The sequence below is a fragment of the Electrona antarctica genome, assembly GCF_951216825.1.
Source record: "Electrona antarctica genome assembly, chromosome: 6".
Classification (NCBI taxonomy): Eukaryota; Metazoa; Chordata; class Actinopteri; order Myctophiformes; family Myctophidae; genus Electrona; species Electrona antarctica.
This window is the reverse complement of record NC_136811.1, coordinates 18,051,078-18,078,278: the sequence shown is the minus strand read 5'-3', so window position 1 is coordinate 18,078,278 and position 27,201 is coordinate 18,051,078. Positions and strand designations below refer to the sequence as shown.

The 27,201-nt window shown below is 43.1% G+C and overlaps 1 protein-coding gene across 1 annotated transcript; it reads right to left on the bottom strand.

Moving 5' to 3' along the window:
- Window positions 1-124: 124 nt before the first annotated feature.
- c4b (complement C4B (Chido/Rodgers blood group)) lies at window positions 125-27,201 on the bottom strand (the record flags this gene model as incomplete). Its single annotated transcript, XM_079502845.1, has 41 exons — window positions 125-449; window positions 1,303-1,435; window positions 2,392-2,475; window positions 2,577-2,663; window positions 3,522-3,611; window positions 4,385-4,487; window positions 5,236-5,310; window positions 5,434-5,524; window positions 6,243-6,426; window positions 6,697-6,784; window positions 6,965-7,024; window positions 7,146-7,307; window positions 8,086-8,297; window positions 9,182-9,350; window positions 10,457-10,576; window positions 10,679-10,868; window positions 11,387-11,462; window positions 11,553-11,765; window positions 12,527-12,616; window positions 12,804-12,858; window positions 14,366-14,581; window positions 15,407-15,546; window positions 15,645-15,715; window positions 15,961-16,072; window positions 16,185-16,400; window positions 16,736-16,813; window positions 18,000-18,132; window positions 18,960-19,106; window positions 20,722-20,913; window positions 21,426-21,596; window positions 21,745-21,906; window positions 22,049-22,161; window positions 23,167-23,308; window positions 23,559-23,682; window positions 24,302-24,389; window positions 24,555-24,643; window positions 24,772-24,860; window positions 24,944-25,014; window positions 25,439-25,631; window positions 26,223-26,412; window positions 27,104-27,201. The coding sequence occupies 41 exons, from the start codon at window positions 27,199-27,201 to the stop codon at window positions 308-310; spliced, it is 5,259 nt and encodes a 1,752-aa protein (XP_079358971.1). The 3' UTR covers window positions 125-307.

Genomic DNA, 27,201 nt, shown 5'->3' with positions numbered 1-27,201 from the left:
TGGCTTTTTTTTTTTCATTATTCGTTTTATTCATCAGCACGGAAATGTGTTTTGAATATAAAATGCAGCTCCACAGTGCCTATAGTACACCTTTTAAAATACTTTTAAGTAATGTGAGGTAAGTAGGGCGTTCATTTTACAAAAAATACAAAACAACAGAAGCAGTTATAATTTGGAGATATGAGGTTTCTGCCAGACTATATATATCGGCAGCATGTGGCATTTGCAAGTTTAAAGACGCCATTACCATGGATGTGGCGCTAAGCGTTTCTGGAAGATGATGTTCTACCAAAGCATGGGAGAACGTTCACTGTTTGCAGCCGTCTGTTTGGTACTCAAACACAAAGTCGTCAAACCATCTGCAGTAACGTTTGTTTGAGGTCTTTGTACATTCTGTTGTTCCAGGCTTCTGTTCAATCCAAGTGTTAGATTCCAACAGATACTGCATCCTAGAGAGAGCAGAGAGAGACAGAGAGAGAGAGGGAGAGAGAGAGGGAGAGGGGGAGAGAGAGCAATATAGAATATGAAAATAAGCTAAAATAGCCTACATAATCCAGTTATACAGTATTCATATATTTTTCTTTTTATATTTTAGGTAGACATTGTTAATGTAGCCTATCCATTTGTAGTCTCTCATAGTTCAATTAAAAACACTCCGTGTTGGGGCGCCTGCTGCCCTCGCGGTCCAGGCGCATACCACAAATAGACGCATGCCTGACAGCGTGTCGCAGGTTCGAGTCCCGATCCTGACAACCTTTGCTGCGTGTCAGTCCCTGTCTCTCTCTCCCTGTTTCCTGTCTCTCTCCACTATGTCCTATCAAAGGCAGAAAAGCCCAAAGATTCACACTTATGTGAACCTTAGAGTATATATGAATAGAGACGGCACCCGGAGGAAACCCTGAGGCGCAATGGACATAGTGGCCGAATTTGGTATTGCAGCGTGGGCCAAACACATGAACCCGCTGGTCCGTTGACTATCATTGCGCACGTTCATGATGACACGTGAACGCGGTTTCAGTGCAATGGCAGCGCGTTCATGTGTTTGGCCCAATCAATCCCAGAATGCACTCTGTTCCTACAAGGAAGGAGGAGTGAAATCGCCTCATGCGCTTTTGAGCAACTTAATGCAAGTGGATGGGAGGAGAAGTCGGCGCTCTTACACACAGGATTGCAATTTTTAAAATGGACCGTGTGATCACAGAGCACCACCAGAGGATGCCATTGTGTTGTCTGCACGATGCATTGCATGTGACAAATTATCCCCCCCCCCCCCCCCCCCCCCCCCCCGTCGATGACACTTACTTTCCGTTGGAGTCTGTGGTTTTGCCATCCTTGCCCATGATGAGATATTGTTTGCCTGTGACCAGCTTCCCTTTACACTGAAGCCTTTTGGCGAACACGCGAGTGTCGTTCACCTTCACCAGCACGTCTTCGTCTGTAATGCACAAAAAGCGATGATGGCCTTGTACGTTTATGCACAACATAGATGTCGTTAGCCTGGCTACTAAGCCAGACTAATATCACACTGTCGTGGCGGCATTTTTTTTTGCCAACGGCTGATTCGCGTCTGGCTTTAGCCAAGCTAAGATGCCGTACCTCGGGTGGAAACCTCATATTATGTCCAAAACTGTTATGTTTCAGGATTCAAATTAAAAAACAAGCACAAGTAGCAGATCTACAAGCTCAAACGCTCTAGCTTGCAGATCTGCTACTTTTTGATGCTTTCGTGTGATCAGGTAGGGCTTTAATTGATGAAAAAAAGTTTAAATTAGTTTATATAAAGTTTAAATATTCGGCACAATGATGTTTGTGCCCAACAGCAACAATATGTAGTTGAATCTCGATGTTTCAAGGAAGACAATTTATTGTCAGTAACTCAACGACCATTCTAGATGCAAACGGATATAGGGCTGTATTTTGCGTGTCTTAAGTACCAGGTCTTATTACTTAACTTAAGACCTGGAGGCGTGGGCAATGCTCTTTGGCCACTCAGAATAGCCAAATGGCAGGTCTTAAGTTAAGTAATAAGACCTGGTACTTAAGCCACGCAAAATACAGCCCCATAGAGTGGGAATTCAGTCTGTATTTCCAAATAGACATAGTATTTGAGTCTGGGGACTCCCAGAGGTCCTTAATTGAGATGTTACCGGTCTGTAACTCAAATTGAACCAAATGGACAAGTGGTTCCTTTTTGTACACTCTCAGGCCCCTTTTCCACCAAAATAACCACCAAATAAACCTTGGTGGTTGCACAATACCGTCCGTGAAACGGTTCTCAGTTCAGGACAATCAATTCATTTTCAGTGGAGACACTCTGAACTGGTTTGAAATGAGAGTCCTGACATAATGCATATCAAACTGGGGGTCCTTGAAATTATTAGTATTACTTACTCGCCCTGAGCACCTCCAGCACTCTGGTGGTGTAAAGCTCAAAGTTGCTCTTCACAGAGACATTGCTGACCTCAACGATGAATCCTGAAACAAACAAACATACAAAGAATATTTTTTAATGACTATAATTTTTGTTATGTATCGTTTAGGGCTTTTATTCGGACCCTTCCTTGCTGTATACTTACCATAATCCACTGTAGGGAAGTAACAAGCATGTAGCTGGCGGACCTTTCTTTCTGCTGGAAATGTACTCCTCTCCTTATGGCAGGGTCCTCGAGAAAGGAAAAGAATGTATGAATGTATGAAAAAAAAACATCAAACCCTGTATATGCATGCTATTACTTCAGACTATGATCTGTATGTACTTGATGATCTGAGAACTATGTTCTCGTGAACCTATGAAATGTCATCAGTCGCTGCCCAAGTACTGTCCGGATTCAACAGTTTTATTTTATCCCGCAGGGATCAAGTACTGTACACTCAAGTACAGTCCAAAGGCCCGGATGTGAACTTTATCTTCATGTGGGATCTATCGGGAGTGGATGTGGGACAGCCAAATATGTGGCAATGACAAACTACTACTGTTGGGGCGCAAAAGTGGCAGCGCAAAAGATGAGCTGCCACCTTTAAACATTTTAAATATGACATGTTTTTGTTGTATACTATTTCAATAGTTTTGAGAAGAATGCTGCTAATTGTCCCAAAAGTGACTGCAAAAAGCTTTATACACTGTATATAACATGTATATACTGTAACAACGCAATGTGACATAGCTCTGTTAAACACAATGCTACCCACTCCAACTGTATCCTGTATCCCCATTTTCTTAAATTGTTATTATATTTTTACACTAGCTTTGGCAATGTAAATGTAAGTTTTCTCATGCCAATATAAAGTTTATGATCACTTCCCCTGTGAGAACAAGCCAGTCTTAAAACTGGAAAGATGTGCTCTCTGGTCTCATGAACTTATAGAACGTTCTGCGGCAAGTTAACGTGACGAGTGCATTCATGTGCGTGTGTGCGTGCGTGCGTGCATGCATGCGTGTGTGCGTGCATGCGTGTGTGTGTGCGTGCGTGCTTGCGCCTGTGCGTGTCTGTGAGGATAGAGGTTGGAATAAAAAGGCCTACTTTCTGCACATTGGCACACATCCCCTGAACAAAGTTTCGAGACCATCTTGCTTCTGTGGGGGGCAGAGTAGAACACAGTGCACTTTCTGTCTGTGGAGGAAGGAAAACACAGAGGCGCAGTGTAGTCCCTGCTAAATGAAACACAGATGAGTCCCTTAAAGGTGATTTCACAGAGCCAGAACATACAGTCTGTCGTTGCTGTCTGGTGGAAAGCTTGTGTTCCAGTCAATTTAATGCATAGTATTTTTAGTCACAAGCTCTGGTTAATACTTTGCACTGGTTAAATATCATTACATAAAAACCTTGGCATCCCTATATATTGGATTTGCCATACAGGCACATTTATCTTACGTAAAAAATAGCTATATTAGTACATCCAGGCGTCACATCGCGATGCAAATTGTGAGCTTGTAATTTGGCTATTTGCTTTGCTTTAGCATGACACTTGTCATACAACAAAGTATAAAGTAGGCCAGTAGGGCATTCATTTGTGAAGAAATAAATAAATAAATAAGTAAAAGGATGCATTATGGAGATACAGCCAGCCAGTGACTTATATATTCAGAACATATTAGTTTAGGGTTGAACAGTAACAACCAAACAAACAAAAAACTGTGTGCATACTGCTTACCTGCAGTGGTGGAAGAAGTACTCAATTTAATTTACTTAAGCAAAATTATCAATACCACAATGTAGAAATACTCTGTCTAGGTCCTGTAACTTGAAAGAATATAGTGTTGAAATAATTGTAGTGGAGTACAAATAAAAAAAAAGAAAACTCCAGTAAAGTAAAAAAAGAAGAGGGAGAAAAAAAAAAGTACAGTACTTTACTTGACTAAGTGTTACTTTCCAGCAGTGCTTACCTGGCTCATAGTAGTCATAGACTGAGGCTGAGGCAGGCTGTAGGAGGCCAACAGGAACATGCTGTACTGCCCCAAATGTGATGCATTCTCTGGGGCTCATGAGCTAGCATGGAAGTACAAAAAGCACTTAAAGGGGCATTTCACTCATTTTCAACATTTTACCATGTCATTAACATACCTTAGAGCTGTTGTGTGGAAATAATAAAAAGTCCCCCCATGCTGTGTTTCCTAGAACTGGAGGTCTGAAAAAAATCATTAACATGGTGAAACACATCTTGATGATGTCATCAAGATGTGTTTCACCATGTTAATGCTTTTTTTCATACTTTTCATACTAGGAAACACAGCATGGGGGGACTTTTGTATTATTTCCACACAACAGCTCTAAGGTATGTTAATGACATGGTACAATGTTGAAAATGAGTGGAATGCCCCTTTAACATTAATTGCTGTCGGGCAGAAATCTCCTATCTCCATTTTCTTTTTTACTTATTTTGTTACTTCTTTTTATAAATTAACGCCCTACTTGATCATGCTACAGCGTCACACAAAAGCATCAAAAGTGGCAGATATACAAGCTCACGTAGCAGCAGATCTGCTACTTTTGATGCTTTTGATTTTGAATCCTGAAAAGTAACAGTTTTGGACATGTGAGGTTTCCACCCGACAGAGACAATATACTTTTTTGTTAATTTTCAATGACACTGGGCAGTGTCTATTGGCCAGTGCAGTACATAAAAAAATTCCCTTCTGAAATACTTTAGCAAAAATGTAGGCTATTAACCAACATAGTAAAAATAAAGACATTTAAATTTGCACAATAGCGTTCATATATTCTGTACATGTCTTACCTCATTAAAGTAGAGCACCACTCTTCCCTGGATGACTTCATAATGTGAAATGTATTGTTCTGGTGTATCTTTCAGCTGTGGAAGCACAGGCGACAAGAGTTCAGCATGGGGGAGTCCAAGTCCTGGTTCCTTAAAAGTATTGATCGAGGAGAACCCTAATAGCAATGATGATGATGGAAGAGGACGATGGTGACTCACCTTTTCCAGATCTGTGGTTAGGGCCTCAAAGCCACTTAGCAGTCTGATATCTGCGATGGCCATTCCTGTGAGGTTTCTACTCAGACTATGACTGGACAGACAGACAGACAGACAGACAGACAGGCAGGCAGGCAGGCAGGCAGGCAGGCAGACAGACAGACAGACAGACAGACAGACAGACAGACAGACAGACAGACAGACAGACAGACAGACAGACAGACAGACAGACAGACAGACAGACAGACAGACAGACAGACAGACAGACAGACAGACAGACAGACAGACAGACAGACAGACAGACAGACATGTTATTGTTGATAGTGCAGGCAGGGCACTAAAGACAGACAGAACATACATTGTGGAGGTACTTCTGTCTGTGGCCTAGTACTGAAGAAATCTGCTGATCAGTTTGTGAGATTAGCTCCGGAAACACGGTCAGACGCCAATATAGATGGCTTAAGTCCTGCACAAACGTGCATTTATGATATAGTCACATAGATTGAATTTATGTCAGAAAGACAGACAGACAGACGGTGTGTGTATGTGTGTGTAGCTGGGTGCAAGGCAAGGGTGCGTGCACTCATGGAGGCTGCGATGAGGCTCTGTGTTTAGCCACCTAAACCCAAAAGGTTGAGCGGAGTCCCTCAGGGTTCTATGCTAGTATATTTTCCGTTTTCTGTTATTGTGCAGGGGAAGGTTTAGCTGGGTTGTGAGCTTGTCGACCGGCTTTTAACACATTGTGAGCTTGTCGATCGGCTATCAGCTTTTCCCACGATACGGGTGCTGCCTGTTTTTAGTGGTTAACTGACCTGATGCACACTTCATAGTCCACAGCATTGAGTGAACTGAGGCTGTGCTGTGTGTCTCTCCTGCGTCTGGTCCGAGCGTCGAACCACTCGATGGCTGATTGTGGGACAGGCTCCTCTCCCACAACACCTCCATCACTCTGATAGTCTCCATCATCGTAGTAGTCGTAGTTCTCCTCGATCTTAGCTGGTGAGAATAAACCAGTCGGGGGTCTTAAAATGAATATCTTGCCTGCATAATTTTCATTATTCTTGTTTAAATATTGATTGTTTTCTATGCAAATGTATTGAAAGTTTGAAACCAAAAGGCAATGGCACCATTAGTGTCACAAAATATGGGCTAAAAATAGCTGATATAACTGCAGCTAATTTGTTTAATTTGACACATTTTGAAAAAAAGAGAGAAAAAACAAGAGAATGAAAAAGTCAAATAAAATGCCCTAACCCGTATACTCACCACTATACAGCACTTTTCCCTTCACCTTGACTTGGATTAAAAGGAGTTCACACTTCTTGGGTTCCATTAAATGGTAGACCTTTACAACCTGCCAGAAAGACGGCTTATTAATTGTACTACTATCTATGACAGGCACTTTCAATAACTTCTGCATGCAACTACAATACATAATAACTGAAAGTGATTGGATTTGAATGAAGACCTGCTTACACTCTGATCTCCATGATAAAGAGTTGCACAGACATGACATTAATCAACCCTCACTCACCCTTATCTTGGTTTCCCCCACTCCTGTTAGCTGCATAGTTATCTGGTTCCCCATTAATTTCTAAGGATAGAGCAAGAGAAAAAGATTGAATGCAAATCAAGTGGTAGACGACTTATTTAAAAAACACAAAGTGATGGCAGTGTATGTGAACAGGATGGGACAGGACTGCTATGGGTGTCACCTTCAGTTCTGTTTCCAACTTATCGTTGTTATTCCTCAGTGCCAGCTCCACAACTGTACTTTTTCCCGGGACAGAGAACATTATGTCCATGTTGGTGGGTTCTGGGGACGTGGTTCTGGACAGATCATACTCTGAGAGGGCCTCCAAGGCTATGATGGTATCCTAAACACAGTATTTGTGCAGTTATAAGTTACAGTAGCCCTTTGAACCAAGACAGTTGTTTTGAAAGTACATATTTTGTCATTTAGCAGACGCTCTTAATCCACAGTGACTTGCAGTAAGCAAGGACAACACAAGGTAATACATCAAATGAATATGTACATACATAGTTGATTTAATTCTCACATTTACAGGTCATTTTAGACAAATTTCAGTTTCAAGTCCCATTCAAATCAAGTCTACAGCCCTTCCCCATAATTAATTAAATATCCATGGCATTGTTTGTACAGAAAAGCAGAACTGTGCATAAAGCATTATGCTACAGTAACTATAAGCATGTTAGTGATACATGGGAATGTGCATATTGTTGCTCAGCGTCTGTGGATTTACTGGGGCAAATCTGATCATATTTCTGCTCTCAAGACGAGTCGAGCGACTCGAGCCTTAAACTTTAATGCTGTCTATAGTTCCAAATAAGTCAAGTCTAACATTTTTCAAGCAGGTAGCCAGTTTGAGCGAATCAGGAGAGACTACTCATGTATCCGCTTCACTGTTCTAGTTCCAATTGAGTCTGCCCATTATGTGTCATCACTTCCAATTGAATTTGTTTATCCTTTATCCTGTTACTCTCCTGATTGGATAAAATTGGTATCCCGACCTGAAAATGCATTTTCTGTTTTACTACAGATCATAGCAATGATTAATAGAAAATGACTTGTTGCCCCTTTACAGCTCACTGAACTGGCTCTGCCACTTTCATTCAGTCTGGCATTCAAATGACCTGTGTTGATTTGAAGCCTCCCCCGTAGTTCTCCTGTGAAGTCAGCCAGCAGGCGGCGCTCTTTGCCCATGCGGTGTCTTGGCGTGCCACTGCTGTGAGGAGGGCATAGGCTGTGGTCTCCACAGACACGGCCTCGGCAGACGGCGTGCGGCCGGCCCCCTCCTCATTCAGCGCTGCAGCACTGGCTGTCCATGACCTACAACCATCTTTATCTGGTGAGGGGAAACGGACAAAAACTAGGATGATTTTTAGTTATTTATTATGTATGTATTATTATTTTGCATTGCGAGTTAAGAGATCATAGATCTGCAAAAAACAAGTGTTGTTATTTCAATTGTGGGTGAAAACCAGGATAATTTGTTATTGAATGTTGAAAGCTTGCAGAACCGGGACGCCTGGTCACATTAAAACAGTAGGTTCGGGAGTGGCTTATTGTTGGTATCAGCCGGTAACACGTGGGGGAGTCTGTCCCCTTTACAATGCGCTAGACCCCTGGGAGATGGATTGCTGAGGTGGAGCGACATGCCTTCCATCAGCTCCGAGTGAACATTAACAGGACAGAGTTTAACCACTTAAATCCTCTATTCTCAGTAAAGCCGATCTGACTTACAACTGTACTTGGACTGCTTTTTTCCGTCTACACCAAACCTCTTCGGCAACAGTCAGTCTAGATCTGCTATTTTTGGCAAAGGTTCCCGCCAGAATAAGCCTATCTCACAGAATTTCCCCGCCCCCTTTTTACGCCCCCTTTCGGGGCTAGTGGTGATAGCGTGACGTCACTCCATAGACACTACATGTTAACAGAGGTTATTTAAGAAGTCTACAACTTTTGTTTTCTCAAGGTAAGGTTTGTTCTATCTGTTCGAGCTGATTTACCATCTTGTTTGCTTCATAATAATATCGGTCTGTCACATTTTTACATTAGAAAATGTACTTAGATTCTCCAGAGAAAAAAACGTGTAAATGCTAATGTTAAATGACACCACTATCTACCGGAAGTGGGCGTGGAAAGCGGGCTGTGAGATAGGCCTATTGGGACGCTGGGGTCCAAGTGGCTAATTACGGCGTGGGTTTGTTTACTGCAGATGGGACGTGCCTGGTTCCGTGGCCAATGCCTGGAGTTTCTTCCAGGCGATTGCAGCATCTCTGTCTGTGTGTGGCAGGCAGAGAGACAGGCAGTAGGCTGTGAGGGCAACAGCATAGGGCCTCTGCAGTCCATCCATGTGTCTTAGGAGGTACGCCGTCGACTGAGAGATGCTATTCTCCTAATGAAAAACAGCATAAACAAATGACTTTTAGCCACAATCCAGGATTTATTGTTTTAATGAATAAAACATTATTTTAACCCATGTGTATGGTACAGTATTGTAAACAATATAAATAGTACATGTGCGGTTGAAGGTGGTCTCCCTACTCTTCCATTAAGACAATTTGACCCTGGTGTCTGGTAGGACACATACTGTATTGGTCGACGATGTCAATAAAGATATTTGAAGCAGATGGTACCACCGCATGTTTATGGATCCTGCCGCAATAGAAAAAGGAGGCACGCTCGTTTTACCCCTACTAGTAGTAGCCGGCGGGGTAAAACGAACGCACCTCCTTGTTATTTTGCGGCAGGATCGGAAATGACGCGGTACCACCAGATTGGACACTAGGGGCTCCAATTTCGTCGCCGCAACGCGGCCCGCAATGCAGCCGCGGTCCGAAAATGACGAGTATAGGAGCTTGCTATGTCCCTTAATGGTATTTTGGTCCAGGGTCAACCACTATCTATTTAGCCGACATCGGTATTTACGCCTAGAGGTGTGGTCATGGGCGTGTTGGCACGCTTTCGTGTTGGCACGCTTTCCCCATAATTGCTATTTTGCTGACTTCCAGGCAGCAGCACATCACTCTTCCATGGTCTATAGACCGTAAGGCTATGAAGCAATATAGAACTGGGCAACGGATATGGGATCTCTTAAAGGCAATGGCACGTGGACTGGTGATTGGTTCAATTATTGTAACGCCCAAACCACACCTATATGCATAATACAACGGGTAACGGAGGTGTTTTAGGGATTTAGACAGGTAACCAAAATACCAACTTTAGTGGGGGAACACCCCTTCCCCACTGCTAAATCCCAAAACAGTGTATTTAGAAAGATCGAATGGAAATGGAGCCCTAGATGTGCCTGAGTCCATCTTTATTTTAGTTTGGACATTGTTGCAGTTACCTCTCTCCATCAGGAGAGGGAGACAACAGATGTAAAATGTAGTTATTATGTATGTACTATTTGTAGATTTCATATCATTTAGTATTAGAAAACCACTAACAAAAGCATCATTACTGTGCCGGCATCATGTTCATGGAGGTGTTTGAGCTCACCACATGTCTTCTCTCTTCCGCCGATGAATTGTATGAATGTATGAATTCCAGGGACCGTTTCAGTGCAATAGTTATGAAAGCAGTCATGGATGCTTCTTGCTCTTTGCCTCCCATGCCTCCCTACAGTAAAAAACAGGTAGATTGGGTCATGTCACCTCCATCACACACTGGCATTTGTATGTTCCTTGATCACACCACACATGTACAGTATGTTTCTGTTACCTGCATCTCTCTGTGCACGACGGGATGTGGGTCGCTGAAGGAGCCGTCTTCTCTCTGCACAGAGACCAGGTACCTGGCAGAGAGAGTGATCTCCTCTGGAGACACAAACCAAGTCCTCCTCCCCTGCGCTACCTTCACTGTCTGGCGCTCTGCCACCATGGAGAGAACTTTAACTACAAGGCCTGTGAGCCTGCGGGACGCATGCAAAGGCAAACGAAGAGGGGGGGAGAAAGGAAATGGGGAGATTGGGTTTAGGTTTTGTAGAGAAAAGAGCATAAGGGTCCCTGCACACTGCTGCGTTTTTCGGATTTTTAGCAGCGTTTTTTCCATCGGTTTTCCGAAAAACGCGTCCAGTCTGCAAAGACCTTAACAGTGGTACTCAAACAGTCAAGGACCCCCAAAAGAATGTTTTAAATGTTTAAAAAATTATAATAACCTATTGAAGATCTGTTATTTTTTAACAGTCAAAGTATAGCGAAAGAGCTTGCAAACTGCAAAACTTTCGGAAAAACTGAGAAAAAAAGGCGCACCCGGAAATCACTCCGATATTCGGATCCGTAAACACAGCAGCCTGTAAATATATTTATAGTGGTTGAACTGATTGTGAATATTAACTAATTTGGCTGGGAACCCCTTTAGAACCCCTCAAGGACCCCTGGGGGACCCCACCTTGAAAGCCACTTAGCTACTTTGAGCAACCTTACTCACCAATAACTTGACGGCCTCGTAACCCATGCTCCATAAGATCCATCTCCTTTTTTGAAAGTTAAAATTCTCATATAGCCTGAGGAAGAGAATTGTAATTGTCATTGTCCGATTTCCCCACATAACACTTTAAAACAATCCCATGAAACGTGTCTCCCCAAACGTTCACCTTGCTCTGCAGTGTGAAAGGCCTTGTCTCTGGTGCCCGGAGGCAGCTGATGCCAAAGTTGACCAGCATCAAGGTAGCGGAGGGCTATGGCCGTAGGGGCCAACATTTTCATAGTCTGCTCTGCACAACCATAAGGCAGCCTGAGCAGACCAGAAACACCCTCAGGTGAGAGGAGGGTCCGGGCAGTAGCCTCACCAAAGCCATCCCCTGTCCCTGATTGGATGAGAGCCGGGAATATAGAAGCATACAGTTATGGTCAATTTCAACCTCAGTGATTTAACTCCTCAACCATAACCACTTAGACAGTATGCTGTATACTCCGATGTACGTCAAATATGATCTACTACAAGGCAAGCTCAACGAGTGTTGAGGTCGTAGATCTGCTATTTTCACAAAATGTTGGCCTATTCTTGCTGAATGTTCTGCTATTCTCTCAGACAGTTTGCCTGTTTATGACATGCCAAGAATAGGGACATGGGTTCATGTGGTGAAATCACACAAAAGTATACATGATGTGTTTTTGGTAAATGGAGAGTAACGCCGGGGCTCCTCCGGACGCGTTGCGTCTCCGTCGTGTGCGTCCAAAAAAATACCAGGGCAATTTTAATGCAGTCACACAACGCGGGCAGCGGAGCCATCCTTCATTGATTAAACAGGGAACATTCCCTGACGGTGACGGAGATGCAACGCTGACGCGCCCGGTGGAGCCCCGGTGTTAGAAGAATCTACAGAGTTGACCTGCGCACATAGTACACGCACGTATGCACATATGCACATACGCACGCACAAACGCATGCAGGATGCGCATACACTACACTACACACACACACACGCACACACACACACACACACACACACACACACACACACACACACACACACACACACACACACACACACACACACACACACACACACACACACACACACACACACACACACACACACACACACACACACACACACACACACACCTTCCAACTTGATGAAGATGTTGGAGGAGGAGTCAGGGACAGTTTCACGTGGCAGACGTCCATCTATGGTGATGATGGAAGACCTCTTCCCTGCCAAAACCATGGAGAGAAAGAGATTGTAGGTGATTGAAGTGCACTGTTCAATTGTTGGGAGAGAACAATGACACTATTAAAGCACGACTGAAAGATGAGTTAATTACATTACGTACAAATATATGTTCATATGTACACACTGTGCGTATACATATAAACTGACAAACAAATTTAAACATCTCACCATCCAGTTTTACCGTTTTAGCTCCAACTTCCTCTCTCTCCACTATTCCCTCTGTCTAAAACATAAGAGAAAAGTGTTGAATTGGTCTTTTCGTGGTTGTGTGTATTTCTACAGGTTCCTAGCCTTCAAAAACTGACTCATTGGATAGAAGAATATCACATATTATTCTGATATCTGATGCAGTCGGGCCAGCGTGTATAAAACTATGGGAGGATTATCACATGTATGAGTACGTTTCGACCTGTGTGGAACCTGACGAAGACCCACATGCCACTAGATAAGTTATCATTACATCTTGTATAGTTACTGTATACAGTATATACTGTACATTACCAGCCCATTTCCCTCTGTTCTCTGCCAGATTGTCTTTCATCTACCCGGTGTGTTCATCACTCTACAGCTATACCCACAGTATCTGTATTTCCATTATTTTCCTTTGTTGTCTCCACCAGGCCGAAGGCATGGGGAGAGAGTATGTTTTGCACTACGTCCGTCCTTCCGTGTGTCCGTGTGTCCGTCCGTCCGTCTGTGTACAGCTAATCTCCGGCCCCGTTCACCCGGTCGATGCCAAATTTTGAACACACACTCCCTGGATGCCAACGATGAACCTCTTCCCCAAAATTTCCAGAACGGCCTGTTATAGCGCCACCAGGAGGCCGACTTTTGAAAAACACATTTTTTGATATTACTCCTCCAGATTCTGTCCAAAAATCTCTATCTCTATAGTCATGTGTTCAAGATGGATCTGTCCGATATTTCATATTCCATCCTAATTGGCTAACATTGGCTTTCAAAGTTTGCAGGATTGGCCCTTTTGAAACAAAAAGCCTCAAATCATGAACTCAGCGTGCAATTTACGTGAAATCTTTCACAGACTTTCCTACTAGGCTGAGGAATATATCTCACCCTTTTCACATTGGCCTGTTATAGCGCCACCAGGAGGCCACAACCTGACCAGGTGGATTTTTGGAACAAAATGCCTCAAATCATCCAACTGCCATCATCAATGGTGTAAGAACAAATGGCACCCTTTTCACATTGGCCTATTATAGCGCCACCAGGAGGCCACAACCTGACCTGGCCTGGTGGAGACATGTGCCGAGGGGCACTTTTTCTAGTTTATGTATGTGTTATCTTGTTTTATATAATTTTTCCCTGCTTATTGGATAGTCATTGTGCCTTCTCTCGCTGTCTGGGTTTGTTTGCTGTGGTCGGACTGATTTGTCATGTTTGTATGGACTTTGCCGTGTAAAGTACTCTTGTTTGGATTTGTGCCGCTGGCCAGGGGGAGGTAGTTTAGTGACCAGAATTACTGCATGTTTTTTGTGAGGGTAGATACCCTAGGGGACACAGGGAGAACATGCAAACTCCACACAGAAAGGCCCTTTCGCCAACCCCGCCTAGGGTATGGGCACTGATGACACGGGGGAGAGAGCACGCCCCAGCGCCCACAGTGGGAATCGAACCCAGGACCTTCTAGCTGTGAGGCCCCCAAAAATATATTTTTTTAACCCCTTTACTTTTATCGTAACAATGAATTGAGGAACGTGCGAGCTACTTACCGAAACCAACAACATCTTTTCAACAGCATCTAGGCCCCACTCATCTGATATACCGTAGAGCTGTATTCTGATGGGTATCTCCCCTGTTTCCATAGGGACAGCGGAGAAAGAGACCAGCTGGGAGGACTGATGCTGCACTGTGACGTTAACAAAACTTGTAGAGGTGGCCGAGCCTGGAGAGCAGAGACCTGGGGTTTGAGCCATGTGCACCGCTATCTACAAAGAAAGGCAAGTATTTTAGAGTCATTTACAGTTTAGTCATTTAGCAGACTCTCTTATCCAGAGTGACTTTACAATAAGCAAGGTAAACGCGTACATCAAATGCATAGAGACAGTGTAGTGCCTCTTACTCTGTAAACTATAGGATCACAGGTAAACCGAGACCATAGGATCAGTCTAAACAATATAATGTCTAAATAATGATCATCACATTGGAACTCTAGCATGACAGTTAAACAATATTCTCTTAATCCTCTTCTTACTTGGGACATACTTGTAAGACTTTGATGATCTGCCTCCATCGGGACCTGTCTTGTGCTGCATGTTGTGCCTCGCCCCAAAGTTCAACAATGAGCCTAGCTAATTTAATTTGAACTACATTTTAACCTTGTGGTCTCTACAACCTTGTGGCCAAGAAATAAATTAAACAATCCTGAAGTAAAAAAACAAACATGGTGAGTCTGGATATTGAATATATAGTATACTGTATGCTATTGTGTATGACCATGACCTACACTGTATAGTAAAGTGAGTCTGCTACCAAAAAGAGCTGTTCTTACAGGTATCCATAAAAAAGCAATCATCAGTAGTTCTCAAAATGGGGTCCTTTGAGGGGGTTCCAGGCGGTCCCCAGCTAAATGAATGAATGAATTAGGAACCAAAATGGACCCATACAGTTCTGTAACTCTGAAAGTATACACTCTCTGAGTTATGAGGGTCTGTGGCCTATATTCCCTATAATACTGTGCATATCAACCTGGGGGTGGTTGAAATGAAAAGGTTAGAGAGACACTGTTCTCCATCTACGTTGGCATTAAGTACCTGCACATCCTCGTCACCGTAGTTGTAGATGATGGGCTCGATGGCTATCTGCTCGTATCGTGTCACTGAATAAGGCAGTCTCAGTGACACGAATATATTCTTAAAAACCTTGATCTCGTAGGGTTCGGCTACGCAAAATCCTGAAGAGATGCAGGGGTGAATCATTCAGTGAATTTCAGGGAATCATTTCAAGATTCAAAGATCCAACTGATGATGATAAAGGGGAATTCATGGTTACCATGAGTTGCAGACAGACTGACAGCTTGTATCTCCCATGTGGTGATGGAGTCAGGCAAGTTCCAAGAGCGACTAAAAAGAATGTAATTTTTTTCTTGTGTAAATAGTGATTCTGGTATCAATTGTGAATAACTTGATATTTTAGACCTTTGCTGCACTGCTTTACTAAAACTATTTTACGAAGCAGTGCTACTGTGGGTGCACAACTGTGAAAGTAATGAAGCTTGTTGAATCCCAACGTCACTCATATTACAACTAACAAACTGCTGTATTCATATCATTTTGCTTATGTTTTGTAACTTAAAGTGTCATCCTACCTTGTCTCACCGTTTACATCAAATTCTGTAAATGCAAAGCTTGGAGGGAAATGTCGCCGAATGTTTTCAGTGTTTTCGTCAAAGAATGTTTCAATGTCCGATTCACTTGCAGCTAAGGGACAAAGAGATATTGGTCTGTGATTAAACTCCATTTAATTATCAAGTTGAGCTCTAAAGTGCAAAAACTAAAAAGGAACGTCTGTGATATGACAAATCATTCTCACTTCTTGAAAAATCTCTCTGAGCGACCTCTTGCCTTCTCCTCTCTCTCAGCTTTTCTCCTTGGCGGCAGCATTCAAGGAAGGCCTCGGTGCAGGCATCTGCGTCTGTGTTGAGCTGAGAAACTCTCTGTGCTCTTTCTTCGCACGTTCGCTTCATGGGAATGCGTTCGAGACCGCTGGAACAGCACTTTTGTATCGTCTCATCAGTGTAGTTTGACTCTGTAGTAGTGAACACATGGGAGAAACATACGTGGTGGTGATACATTTTGTTTTGTTTATTGTTTTGTTCAAGCCGGTGTATATTTTTATAACAGTAAGCAGAATGGTCTATGGATATTGTTAGGAGGACCTCAGAAAAGACATTGGCACAAAAGGGACACAGACAGACGGGTACAATGGGTACTCTGACAAAGGCCCTGTCACTATGGCTCAGACATAAGGGTCGGATCGATGGTGGGCCGTGTACTGTAGCTCTATATTTTGAACCTCATGTATATACACTTGCCTACACCAGTCACACATGGAGTCAATAATATGGAACACATGTTTCCAACTTATCCCGGAATCGAACTGGGAACTCGCTGTCAGGTACTTGAGCCCATGAGGTACGCGTCCTAGGGCCTCACTGACACCTAAGACACACGCAGGACACACTTGTGTCCTGTGTCTTCTGTGTGTCATGGCCGCCTCAATGCATTTCCAATGGGAGTCACATGGTTTGAAGACACAACCTTGTTGCATCATGGGGGGGGGGGGGGGGGGGGGGCAGCCATGCAACAATCTTGTGTCATGAAACCATGTGACTCCCATTGGAAATGCATTGAGGCGGCCATGACACACAGAAAAGGACACAAGTGTGTCTTAGGTGTGAGTGAGGCCTAACCACTCAGCTATCGGGTCGCCCCAGCCATGGTATGATCTAACTTAATGGCTAGTTCATTCTTTGTTGCAGGACACTTTGTTGTATGACAAAGTGTTGAATTTGCCTTTTCTCCATCAGCATTGCAACATTGCAACTCTGTTACTGCTCATATTGGTGCTCGCCTATTATTATCGACATTTTGTTTGTTGTGTTCTCAGTTTTCACATTATGAACCACAGCGGAACCTTGCTTCACAAAGAAAAACAGAGCATTACTTACTTAAGTTTTGAAATGCTTGTCGTAGGTCCAACGAGCGCCTATTCCGTGTAGGGCGTGATTCACAACCAAACCCTGGGAAAGACATAATATGGTAATGGTAAATACTTCCCCTATACGTACAAATCAGCTTCAAAAAGACATAAGGAGATTTCCAAGGGGGGAAAAAATGTTTTACACGCATAGATTATCATGGACTATTTATTTATGTATCATATCATGCTTACATAAATAGCCTACTGTTTGAAGATCATATATATAATATAATATTATATTAATATTTATAAAAAATATACAGGTATAATAAAAAATACAAAAAACTTTCTGTATGGGGAGGATCACGGGTTCAGTCCAATATACCTAGCTTCCCTAGCCAATGTCCTTGATCGAGACACTTAAATCCCTATTTATTCACTCATTCTCCCTCGCTCTGTACTTGAATTTTAGCCAGATGTCTCAACTAAAAGAACTATAAGCTGATTGCTGAAACATAATATCAGACAAATATCTAAACTTTAAACTGAAACTCGTTATATATGTTTTGTTTTTGAATTGTTTTGGAACACAGCGGCTTGTTATCACAATTCTCCTTGTTCATTGGAAGGGCCCACATAGTTTTAGCAGCTTTAAGTGAACAATACTAATGTGAAACATAATGCAGAGAATTATACAACCCGTACCCTTTCTCATTACTGACTGCTGTGACGCAGATGGGGAGAGAAAGGCGAGGCCTGCATCGTTTAATGTTGAAACGAGGTCCGATCCTCCGCTATATGAGCAGCCCAGGTCATAGGACATCATAGAGGAAAACACCTGGACACACAAGAGTCAATGAACACACACGCACACATGTGCGCACGTGCGTGCAGTGTCAGTGTAGTTCAAATCAGGTCTGTGCCATGGTAGGGTATATGCAGGCTTTTATTCAAGCTGAACACTGCAGGTATTTTTTGCTAAAACTTTTTCAGGCAGCCATATATGACATAGAACTAATTGTGTAATATTACTTCCTTCACAGGTGCTAACTGCTAAGGCTGCATGTATTCCATTTAGTGTAGAAAAGCCTTTCCAGTCAGACAAAACAGTAGAGTTGTACCCGAGACCTTTTTTTGGTTGGTTTATAATCATTACTGTTGCAGTCTATTGTACATGTACAGTATGACAATTGTAACAAATGAAATTGCTTGAAAATTTGAGATGCACAATATTTAGATGTTGGCCGATCAGGGTCAAAACTGAAATATCGGTTTTGCATTTTTAATGAAATATCGGCCGATATAGATATGCTACTGCTAACATTGTGCATCACTATTGAAAATTGGTTGAGAGTTATGATTATTTTAATTGTGGATAGACATGCTGCTTCAACAGCAAAAGGATAAATGTGGTCTCTCCCCAGGATCCAAGCTTACACAAATGCGTATGAATTCAAGCTATATTTCATAGTGAAAATTGCCGGTCTACTAGCTCACAACAGGCTGCAATCGATTTGAAGGGTTGCGAGCTTGTATGTTTTTTTTTAAATAGGTGGAAACGTTAAACATGGGATATTTGTCACCTGATGTTTGGTTGGAATAACAACCTGCATACACTGAGCCTTTCATGATTAGCCATTAAGTGAACTTGACACCATAGCTTACCTGTTTGGCGGTGAGCTTGTTGTTGGCTTTGAGAGCATACATGGCCTTGTCCACAGCCAGCAAGGCTACTTTGGCCCTCTGTCCTTCTAAGTCAATCTTTAGTTTTACCATTTTCCCAGGTGCAAATGTATGTTGACTTGAAGTGACCTGCATGTATTTGAGTGCAAGCACTGAATTAAATCAAAATGACAATGAAAATATACATTTTACATGTGGGTATTATGCACACATTGATAATGATCAATGTGTGCATAACACCCACATGTCCACGTGAAGTTCGTGAACACTTGTAAGCACACATGCATGCACATGCATAAAAATGCAGTTATCTAAAATAACAACTGCACCAACAAACACAGCTAGGTTTAGTCACTTGTTGATATCTTTAATTTAGTACTAGACAGGTAGAGCACAGAGTCGATACCGATGGAAGTTGGAGATCCATGCGCCACCCGGCTATGCAATACCTGTTGTACCCGTGTCAGAGTACCCGTTCCACCCATGTGTCTGTGTCCCTTTTATTACCATATACTGTTTGAACATTTCTCTATTTCTCTCTGTGTCCCTATATGGAGTTCTCTCTGTGTCCCTATATGGAGTTCTCTCTGTGTCCCTATATGGAGTTCTGTGTCAGGCATGCCTAAATATGGATTGTTGTGATGTCAGGCATGTCCAAACATGGAGTGTTGTGATGTCAGAACAGGCCAGCTCCATATATGGACACTGGGAAGGGGCCCTGTCCAGAGCCCGGGCAGAGCCTTTTGTGGCGGTTCTGGACAACCGTGGGTCCGACCGAATCGACACCGGGCACTGCTCTCGCTGTGGGGGTGTGGAACACGCGGCTTCAAATTTGAAAGTCGGTGGGGCGAACGGTTCTCGAGTTACGTGGATTACAGACGTACACACAGACAGACAGGCATACAGTATACAGAGACCAAAACCATTACATTTCAGGAAAAGCATACCGAGTGTTTATTCAGATGACCACTGTTGACAGTGGTCATAATCTTTTCCAATTAGTCCCCAAATCTTCTTTTTCCAGTGTTGGAAGAAGTACCCAGATTTTGGACTTAAAGTAGTAGTTCACCCAAACAAAATGACTTATAGGCCTATTCTATTCTATCAATTACACACCCCATGCCAGCATGCCTTGAATTCATGGAGATTTTTTAGTTTTTGTCGCATTCCTGAGCCGATAATTTGATGAGCGGGACAATAGGAGATTCAGGAGGAGACTCTTTAAGTCTCTTGAGTCTCAAATTTGCCTCTGAGATGTAGTGGAATAGAAGTATTAAGTATAAGTATTAAGTGAAACGCTCAACTTGGCTCAAGTAAAACATAGCCTACCCATACCTTAAAATTACAGTACAGTACTTGAGTAAATGTACTTAAAGGACGACTTCACCCATTTTCAACCTATCATTGCTCCTCACTAATGCCCATTACACTTATGATACCAATTTGGGTGCTTTGGTCTGTGTCTCAGAGAAGGGCTGTGGACATTGTCGTTGGGGAATCAAAGCTAATTGAAACGGCAGGCTTTATATTCCTGGAGAGTTAGCATGCTATAATGGAAGCAAAATTATAAATAAAAATTGTAATCTTGTTTTAAAAAGAACTGGCACTGGTAGGTGGGTTTCTGAAGTGTCCACAGCCCTCCCATGACACACGGAGAGAATTCGTTTTTACCATTTTATCATGATCTTTAACCAATTACATAGGTTGAAAATGGGTGAAGTCGTCCTTTAACTAGTCTTCTCACCTTGAGCTTGCCCTCACATTCATCCTTGACATCCACCCACACAGAGTCAGCAATGACGTCACCGTTGGAGTGATAGTAGTAGCCAATCAGACGGAAGGATGGGATCATATCGGCTGTGATCAGCAACTGCTCTCTTGATGCCAGTCCGGATGACAGGGAGCCATGTTTAACGAGCACCCCTCGGCTAATGACCTGCAACACACATACGCATGCATGCATGCACGCGCGCACACACACACACACACACACACACACACACACACACACACACACACACACACACACACACACACGTTTATTATAAATTATTCTAGAAGAAAAAACATTTCACATGTTACAAAACTATTTGGAGAAAAAAAACATTTTGATCAGTAAAAGGGGTCTCTTTTCAGCTCGGGGTACCAATTGTATCCAATCAAGAGAGAGAACTCACAAAGTGCAATTGGAAGTGATGACACATATGAGCCTTAGAGTATACTCTAAGATATGAGCAGACAAAATTGGAACTGGAACACTATGTAAAAATGGAGCTGATGGTTTTCTCTCCGATTGGCTGAAATTTTGCAATGCACCTGAACATGTATTTTTCACAACAAACAAACACTCTATAGCGATGATTAGTCTGAAACCAGAAACACTTTAACCTTCTGACAAAAACGTTGTTTTAACCTTGTTTGTTGTACCCTACCTTTAACCAGTCTTACCATGTAGTATAGAGTTTTATCCTGTGGCTGCCCGTTAATAACTTGGAACGTAACACTGAGCTCTTTGCCCACAGAGTGGATGTCGTTGCTGATGCTCAGGTACAAGTAACTGTTGCTTTGTGAAGGGGCTCGTCCGATGACTTTCCTCTCCTGCTGACCATCTACTGTGACCTATTAGAAACAGCGGGGAAATAAAACAAATGTAATAATTATAAAACAAAGGAAGTGAGGGAATCAAAAAGGCCACTGAAGCAAAACTGTCAGCAGTAAATAAAGCATAGAGTTTAAAAGCATTGTATAAAAAGTTGACTGCACTGACTTCAACAGCAACAGTGGAAGTGGGACTTTGGAGATTAAAGATGGAAAACACTGCCCCCCGCTGGTTTGTTTCTGCTTGACGAGTCATCTCCCCAGATGTTGGCACATTAACACGCACTGTCACTCCAGCTGCTGGGGAACCATTTGGGAGACGCACCACCACCTGTCGACAATATTACCATATTGACACACACACAGAAACATTCAATAAAGTTGAACCTTGAACCCTTGAACCTTCCCTATGGTGAATAGTCTTATAGCCAACCACACCAGCCCATCAGTTTGTTTTGACTTGTCATGCCTACCACCACATCTAGCGGGACGCCAGGAATGAAGTGGGAGCGGGTTCGAGACAGATCAATGGTGTAGCGGTGTGAGACGACGGGGAGGGAAATGTCTGCTTCTTGTAGTTCGCCACCTGTGGAAATAATGCAGAGACAAATACATTATGAATATGCTCCATATGGTTCTGTGCGAACTGTCAGCTATGAAATGAAAAGGATTTGACAGTGTAGATTCAGATATGGAATTATGTAGATTTAGATAAGGAATGTTATGAGGCTCGGACTCCAGGTTGGAATCTACTGTTACAAAATAAATACACCAAAATATATTGTGCTGTGCTGTGCTGTGTCGTGCCCTGGGGCCTTACTGTAGATATCAGTGACAGTGCTGGGCTGTGCTGTGGCCGGCCCTGTACACACATGACGAACATGCTCTGTGCTGTCCGTGTTTCATGGCCGCCTCAATGCTTTTCCAATGGAAGTCACATGGTTTGACCAAACACTTGTGTTTGATTGCCCCCCTCCCCCGCATCAAACACAAGTGTTTGGTCAAATCACGTGACTTCCATTGGAAAAGCATTGGGGCGGCCATGAAACACAGGCAGAGCACAGAACATTTGTTCTTTATGTGTACGTACGAAGCCACGTGGTTTGAGGCTTCGTACGCACATATCAGACGAACATGCTCTGTGCTGTCCGTGTTTTATGGCCGCCTCAATGCTTTTCCAATGGAAGTCACATGGTTTGACCAAACAGTTGTGTGTGATGGGGGGAGGGGGGGCAATCAAACACAAGTGTTTGGTCAAACCATGTGACTTCCATTGGAAAAGCATTGGGGCGGCCATGAAACACAAGCAGAGCACAGCGCAGTTGTTCTTTATGTGTGTACGAAGCCTGACCAAACAGTTGTGTGTGATGGGGGGAGGGGGGCAATCAAACACAACTGTTTGGTCAAACCACGTGACTTCCATTCGAAAAGCATTGGGGCGGCCATGAAACACAGGCAGAGCACAGAACAGTTGTTCTTTATGAGTGTGTATGAAGCCTGTGCTGTGCTGTGCTGTGCTGTGCTGTGCTGTGCTGTGCCGTGCTGTGCCGTGCTGTGCCGTGCTGTGCCGTGCTGTGCCCTGGGGCCTTACTATAGATATCAGTGACAGACACGGCCAAGAAAAGCTGTGCTCCGCTCTGCTCCAGGTCAGACAGTTCCTTTTTCACTTGTCTCTGTAGATGCTCGTTCAGTTTAGCAGTCGATATATTGTATCTCGCTCCACCTTGCTGGATCTGTAAAAAACGTTTTAAAATGAAGTACATTGAGGAGTCACTTGAACACAGGCTACCAAGATTGCAAGATTAAGAGTCTCTAGAAAAACAGTTCCCTTCATTACCCATTACACGTGATTACACGTGTTTCCAATACATGCAGATGTATACAGTGTGAATGATAATAAACATGATTCAGACTAATTCATAAACCAACAGGAGATTTCAGTGTGTAGATATTTATTTGTGTTTATAGTTTAGTTTTCCTCACTGAGCCAGCCATCTCCAGTCCTCTGATGAAGACAGGCTTTACTTTTGGTCCTTCATCGGAGCCTGGTATTATCACTCCAACACGGATATGGTAGGCTCCTTTCACCTTCTTACCGTACGAGTACCTGGAGGTAAACATGTTATTAAACACTGTCCACACTGGCATGAGAATAAAACTATAGCAGCCCAACAGTTAACCCAGTCGATGCCAAACTTTGCACACACACTCCCTGGATGCCAACGATGAACCTCTGCCCCAAATATTCCAGAACGGTCTGTTATAGCGCCACCAGGAGGTCGACTTTTGTAAAACACATTTTTTGATATTGCTCAAAACAGATCTGTCCGATATTTCATATTCCATCCTAATTGGCTAATATTGGCTTTCAAAATTTGCAGGATTGGCCCGTTTTGAACAAAAAGCCTCAAATCATGAACACAGCGTGCAATTTACATGGAATCTTTCACAGACGTTCCTACTAGGCTGAGGAATATATCCACCCTTTTCACATTGGCCTGTTATAGCGCCACCAACAGGTGGATTTTTGCAAAACACATTTTTGGAACAAAATGCCTCAAATCATCCAATTGCCATCCAAGGCGTAAGAAAAAATGGCACCCTTTTCACATTGGCCTATTATAGCGCCACCAGGAGGCCACAACCTGAACTGCCCTGGTGGAGACCTTTGCCCTGGGGGGCATTTTTTTTGTTAGTCATATTTCCCAGCAGGGAGATGTGCTTACAGGGCTGTGATGGTGAAATCCAGACGCTCTGCGTTCAGGAGCACATAGCTCTGCTCTGATTGGATGTTCACCTCGAAACTTGGCATCACTGACGGGAAACGACAAAACATTGAGCAATGTTACCTACGTGTTCACTGTGTGTGTGTGTGTGTGTGTGTGTGTATGTGTATGTGTATGTGTGTGTGTGTGTGTGTGTGTGTGTGTGTGTGTGTGTGTGTGTGGTGAAGATGATACCAAATCTGTCTATACTCACCAAACTTCTGGACCTTGAACTCTCTTGTTGCAATGTTTGATTTAGAATCATCGTCAATATAGTGAGCCTGGATCTTCCATGTACCCATTCTGTACAACAAACCATACATCATTGATATCATTGTATTACTGTGTCACACAGAAATTACGATCAGTGCGGTCGTGTTGTAAGGTAAAATGTGGCCTGCGATCAGAGCAGTTATAGGTAATCAACATACTCTGACACATCAGGGATGTTGAACGAGTCACTCAGTATCCCTCCTTTAGCTAGCTTATTGGTCTCCATTATTCTGTTTCCAGCCGCATTCTGGGAGAAATGTCAGATCAGCTCAACTTTACTGAAATTATCACAACTGTGAACCAAAGAGTGCACAAATGTACTGTACTCACTATTATAGAGAAGTGGAAAGATTCCTGGTGTGGTCTCATTGTGTGGTCCAGAGTGAATATCCTGTACCTTACTATTATAAATAAAATGGTAAACGGTGCATTTATGTGCATTACATTCAGCCATTCACACACCAGTGGCAGAGGCTGCAAGGCACCAACCTGCTCATACTGTAGGCCTACTGTATATTTATTGATCAAACCTTTGATTTGATTGGATTTATTTGAAGTCACAATGGTACAGCATTTTGAGGATTACTCAAGAAAGTCCTGAGACTTATTGCTATTGAGATCCTCTCACAGTTAACAGATTAATAAGTTAAAAATACATTAGAATACAAAACACTGTCCTAACAGCAACATACAGTATACATACAAGCTCCCTTATCTATCCTATCATACAAATGACCCTCTATAGGGGAACCTTTTCCAATAGTCAGTTTGACACTGGTTTCGAGGTTGTGCCATCTTACGTCATTTTTCATTCTATTTCCTTACCTTTCTGTATGGGGGTGTAGATGGACTGGTCGGTCTGGATAAAGATGTAGCCCCTGTGTTTGGACACTAACACCCTGGTTTGTTTGACTCGTCTCCCGTTGGTCGCAGGGAAGGAGTTACTCTCTGCCACCAGCATGAGGTAGGGAGGGGTTCCTCTGAAGGGGGCCAGTTCTGACATCTGCTCACTGTCTATCTATACAGACAAGACATTACCTTTCTGTGGATACTTTGAAAAGGACAAGGCACGGCGACTGGAGGAGGGAGGGAAAAGAAACATGGGAACAACACATCCAACACAGAGATGGGAATCGAACCCCAAACAAGTGGTCATGTGGTCGGTGCGTTAACTGTTTTTAAGCCATGTAGGGACACTGTGTCTGCTCTTAATTCAACCATGTGTATGAGCGTCCCAATTCTGGACATGTCATAACAGGCATTTTCAAAATTGTTCGAAAATAGCCGATCTGTAAGCTCACAATTAAGATATACTAGAGGTTTGGGCCGATGCGGCCCTCACATCTAGAGTTCGGGCCGCTACTTGGCCCTCACATTTATGTCACCAAGCTCCATATACTGTATGAGCTGACTGATCATATTTGGGTGTTATGTCAGCACCTTTCATACATATAATGAATGACAATCATGAGAAACAATGATGACAACAAGAAGTTTTGCTTGAATGATTTAAGTAGGATCCAATATGCAATTTTGCAAGTGCGTGCGTGCGTGCCTTCGTGTGTGTGTGTTTGTGTCCATATGATGCATTGTGGGTGGTCTCTGATACCATGAGCTCCACTGTCTTGATCTCCCCATCCTTAGAACAGGAGGTGGTCACTTTTTCAGACATCCGTCTTCCATCCATCTCTGCCTCCAGGTAGAGGGTGACCGCTCTGTCCAGGAGGGACCCTCCCATCTGGACAAAGACCTTCTCTTTGACCCCCAGGTGGAACACATTGGGAGCTGAGATGAAGAATCTGGACGTTTGGACAGAAACAGATTAGTTTCGCAGTGGGCCGGGACCCACTTTTGTGCCGCGGACAGATTTTAGTAATACCATAAATGTCTCAATAGAGACCAGTTTATCCAGTTTCAGAGACTTCTGGAGTTTATTCCATTTTTCTGTTGCATAAAAGGCATATAATATGAAGGCAGGTTTCCCTTCATTGTTCATTTGTGGAGTGTCAAGTGTATTGTTTGTCTGTGAACACGTTAGATATCCCCTATAGTTTCTGGCTTTAAAAATACAATGGGAGCTTGCCGCACAGGGCCTTATGAATAAAACACAATGCTATTTTCTACAAACGGCGAGAGAAGGCCAGCCGAGACGAGTGTAAAAGCCGATAGTGAAGCGTAAAGCAGTGTGGTAGACTGCTTCTAGAGGCTTCAATATGGATAGTGAAGCGTATATAATCAAAGACAGACATAACTACAGCTTCAATGGTTTTTGCTTGAACTAGAGACATATTAAAATGCATGTAAATAGTGACTATAGCCCAACAGGAAAACAATATGAGGCTAAATAATTCAAATGTGAAATCATGTATTTATCCCAGACTCCCTGCATGCGCTAACCTGAACATGTCCTCCAACACAACAACAATGCACAAGCGTGTGAATACAAGCCATGCACAATAGACTGCAAAGGGATAACATAAGGACATTTACCTGTCCTGTGCACTCACACAGCCCAGGGTGAAGATGAAGACCAGTAACGGACCAATGGCAACCTCCATGCTGTCCAACTTCTGAAAGGTTCTCTTCAT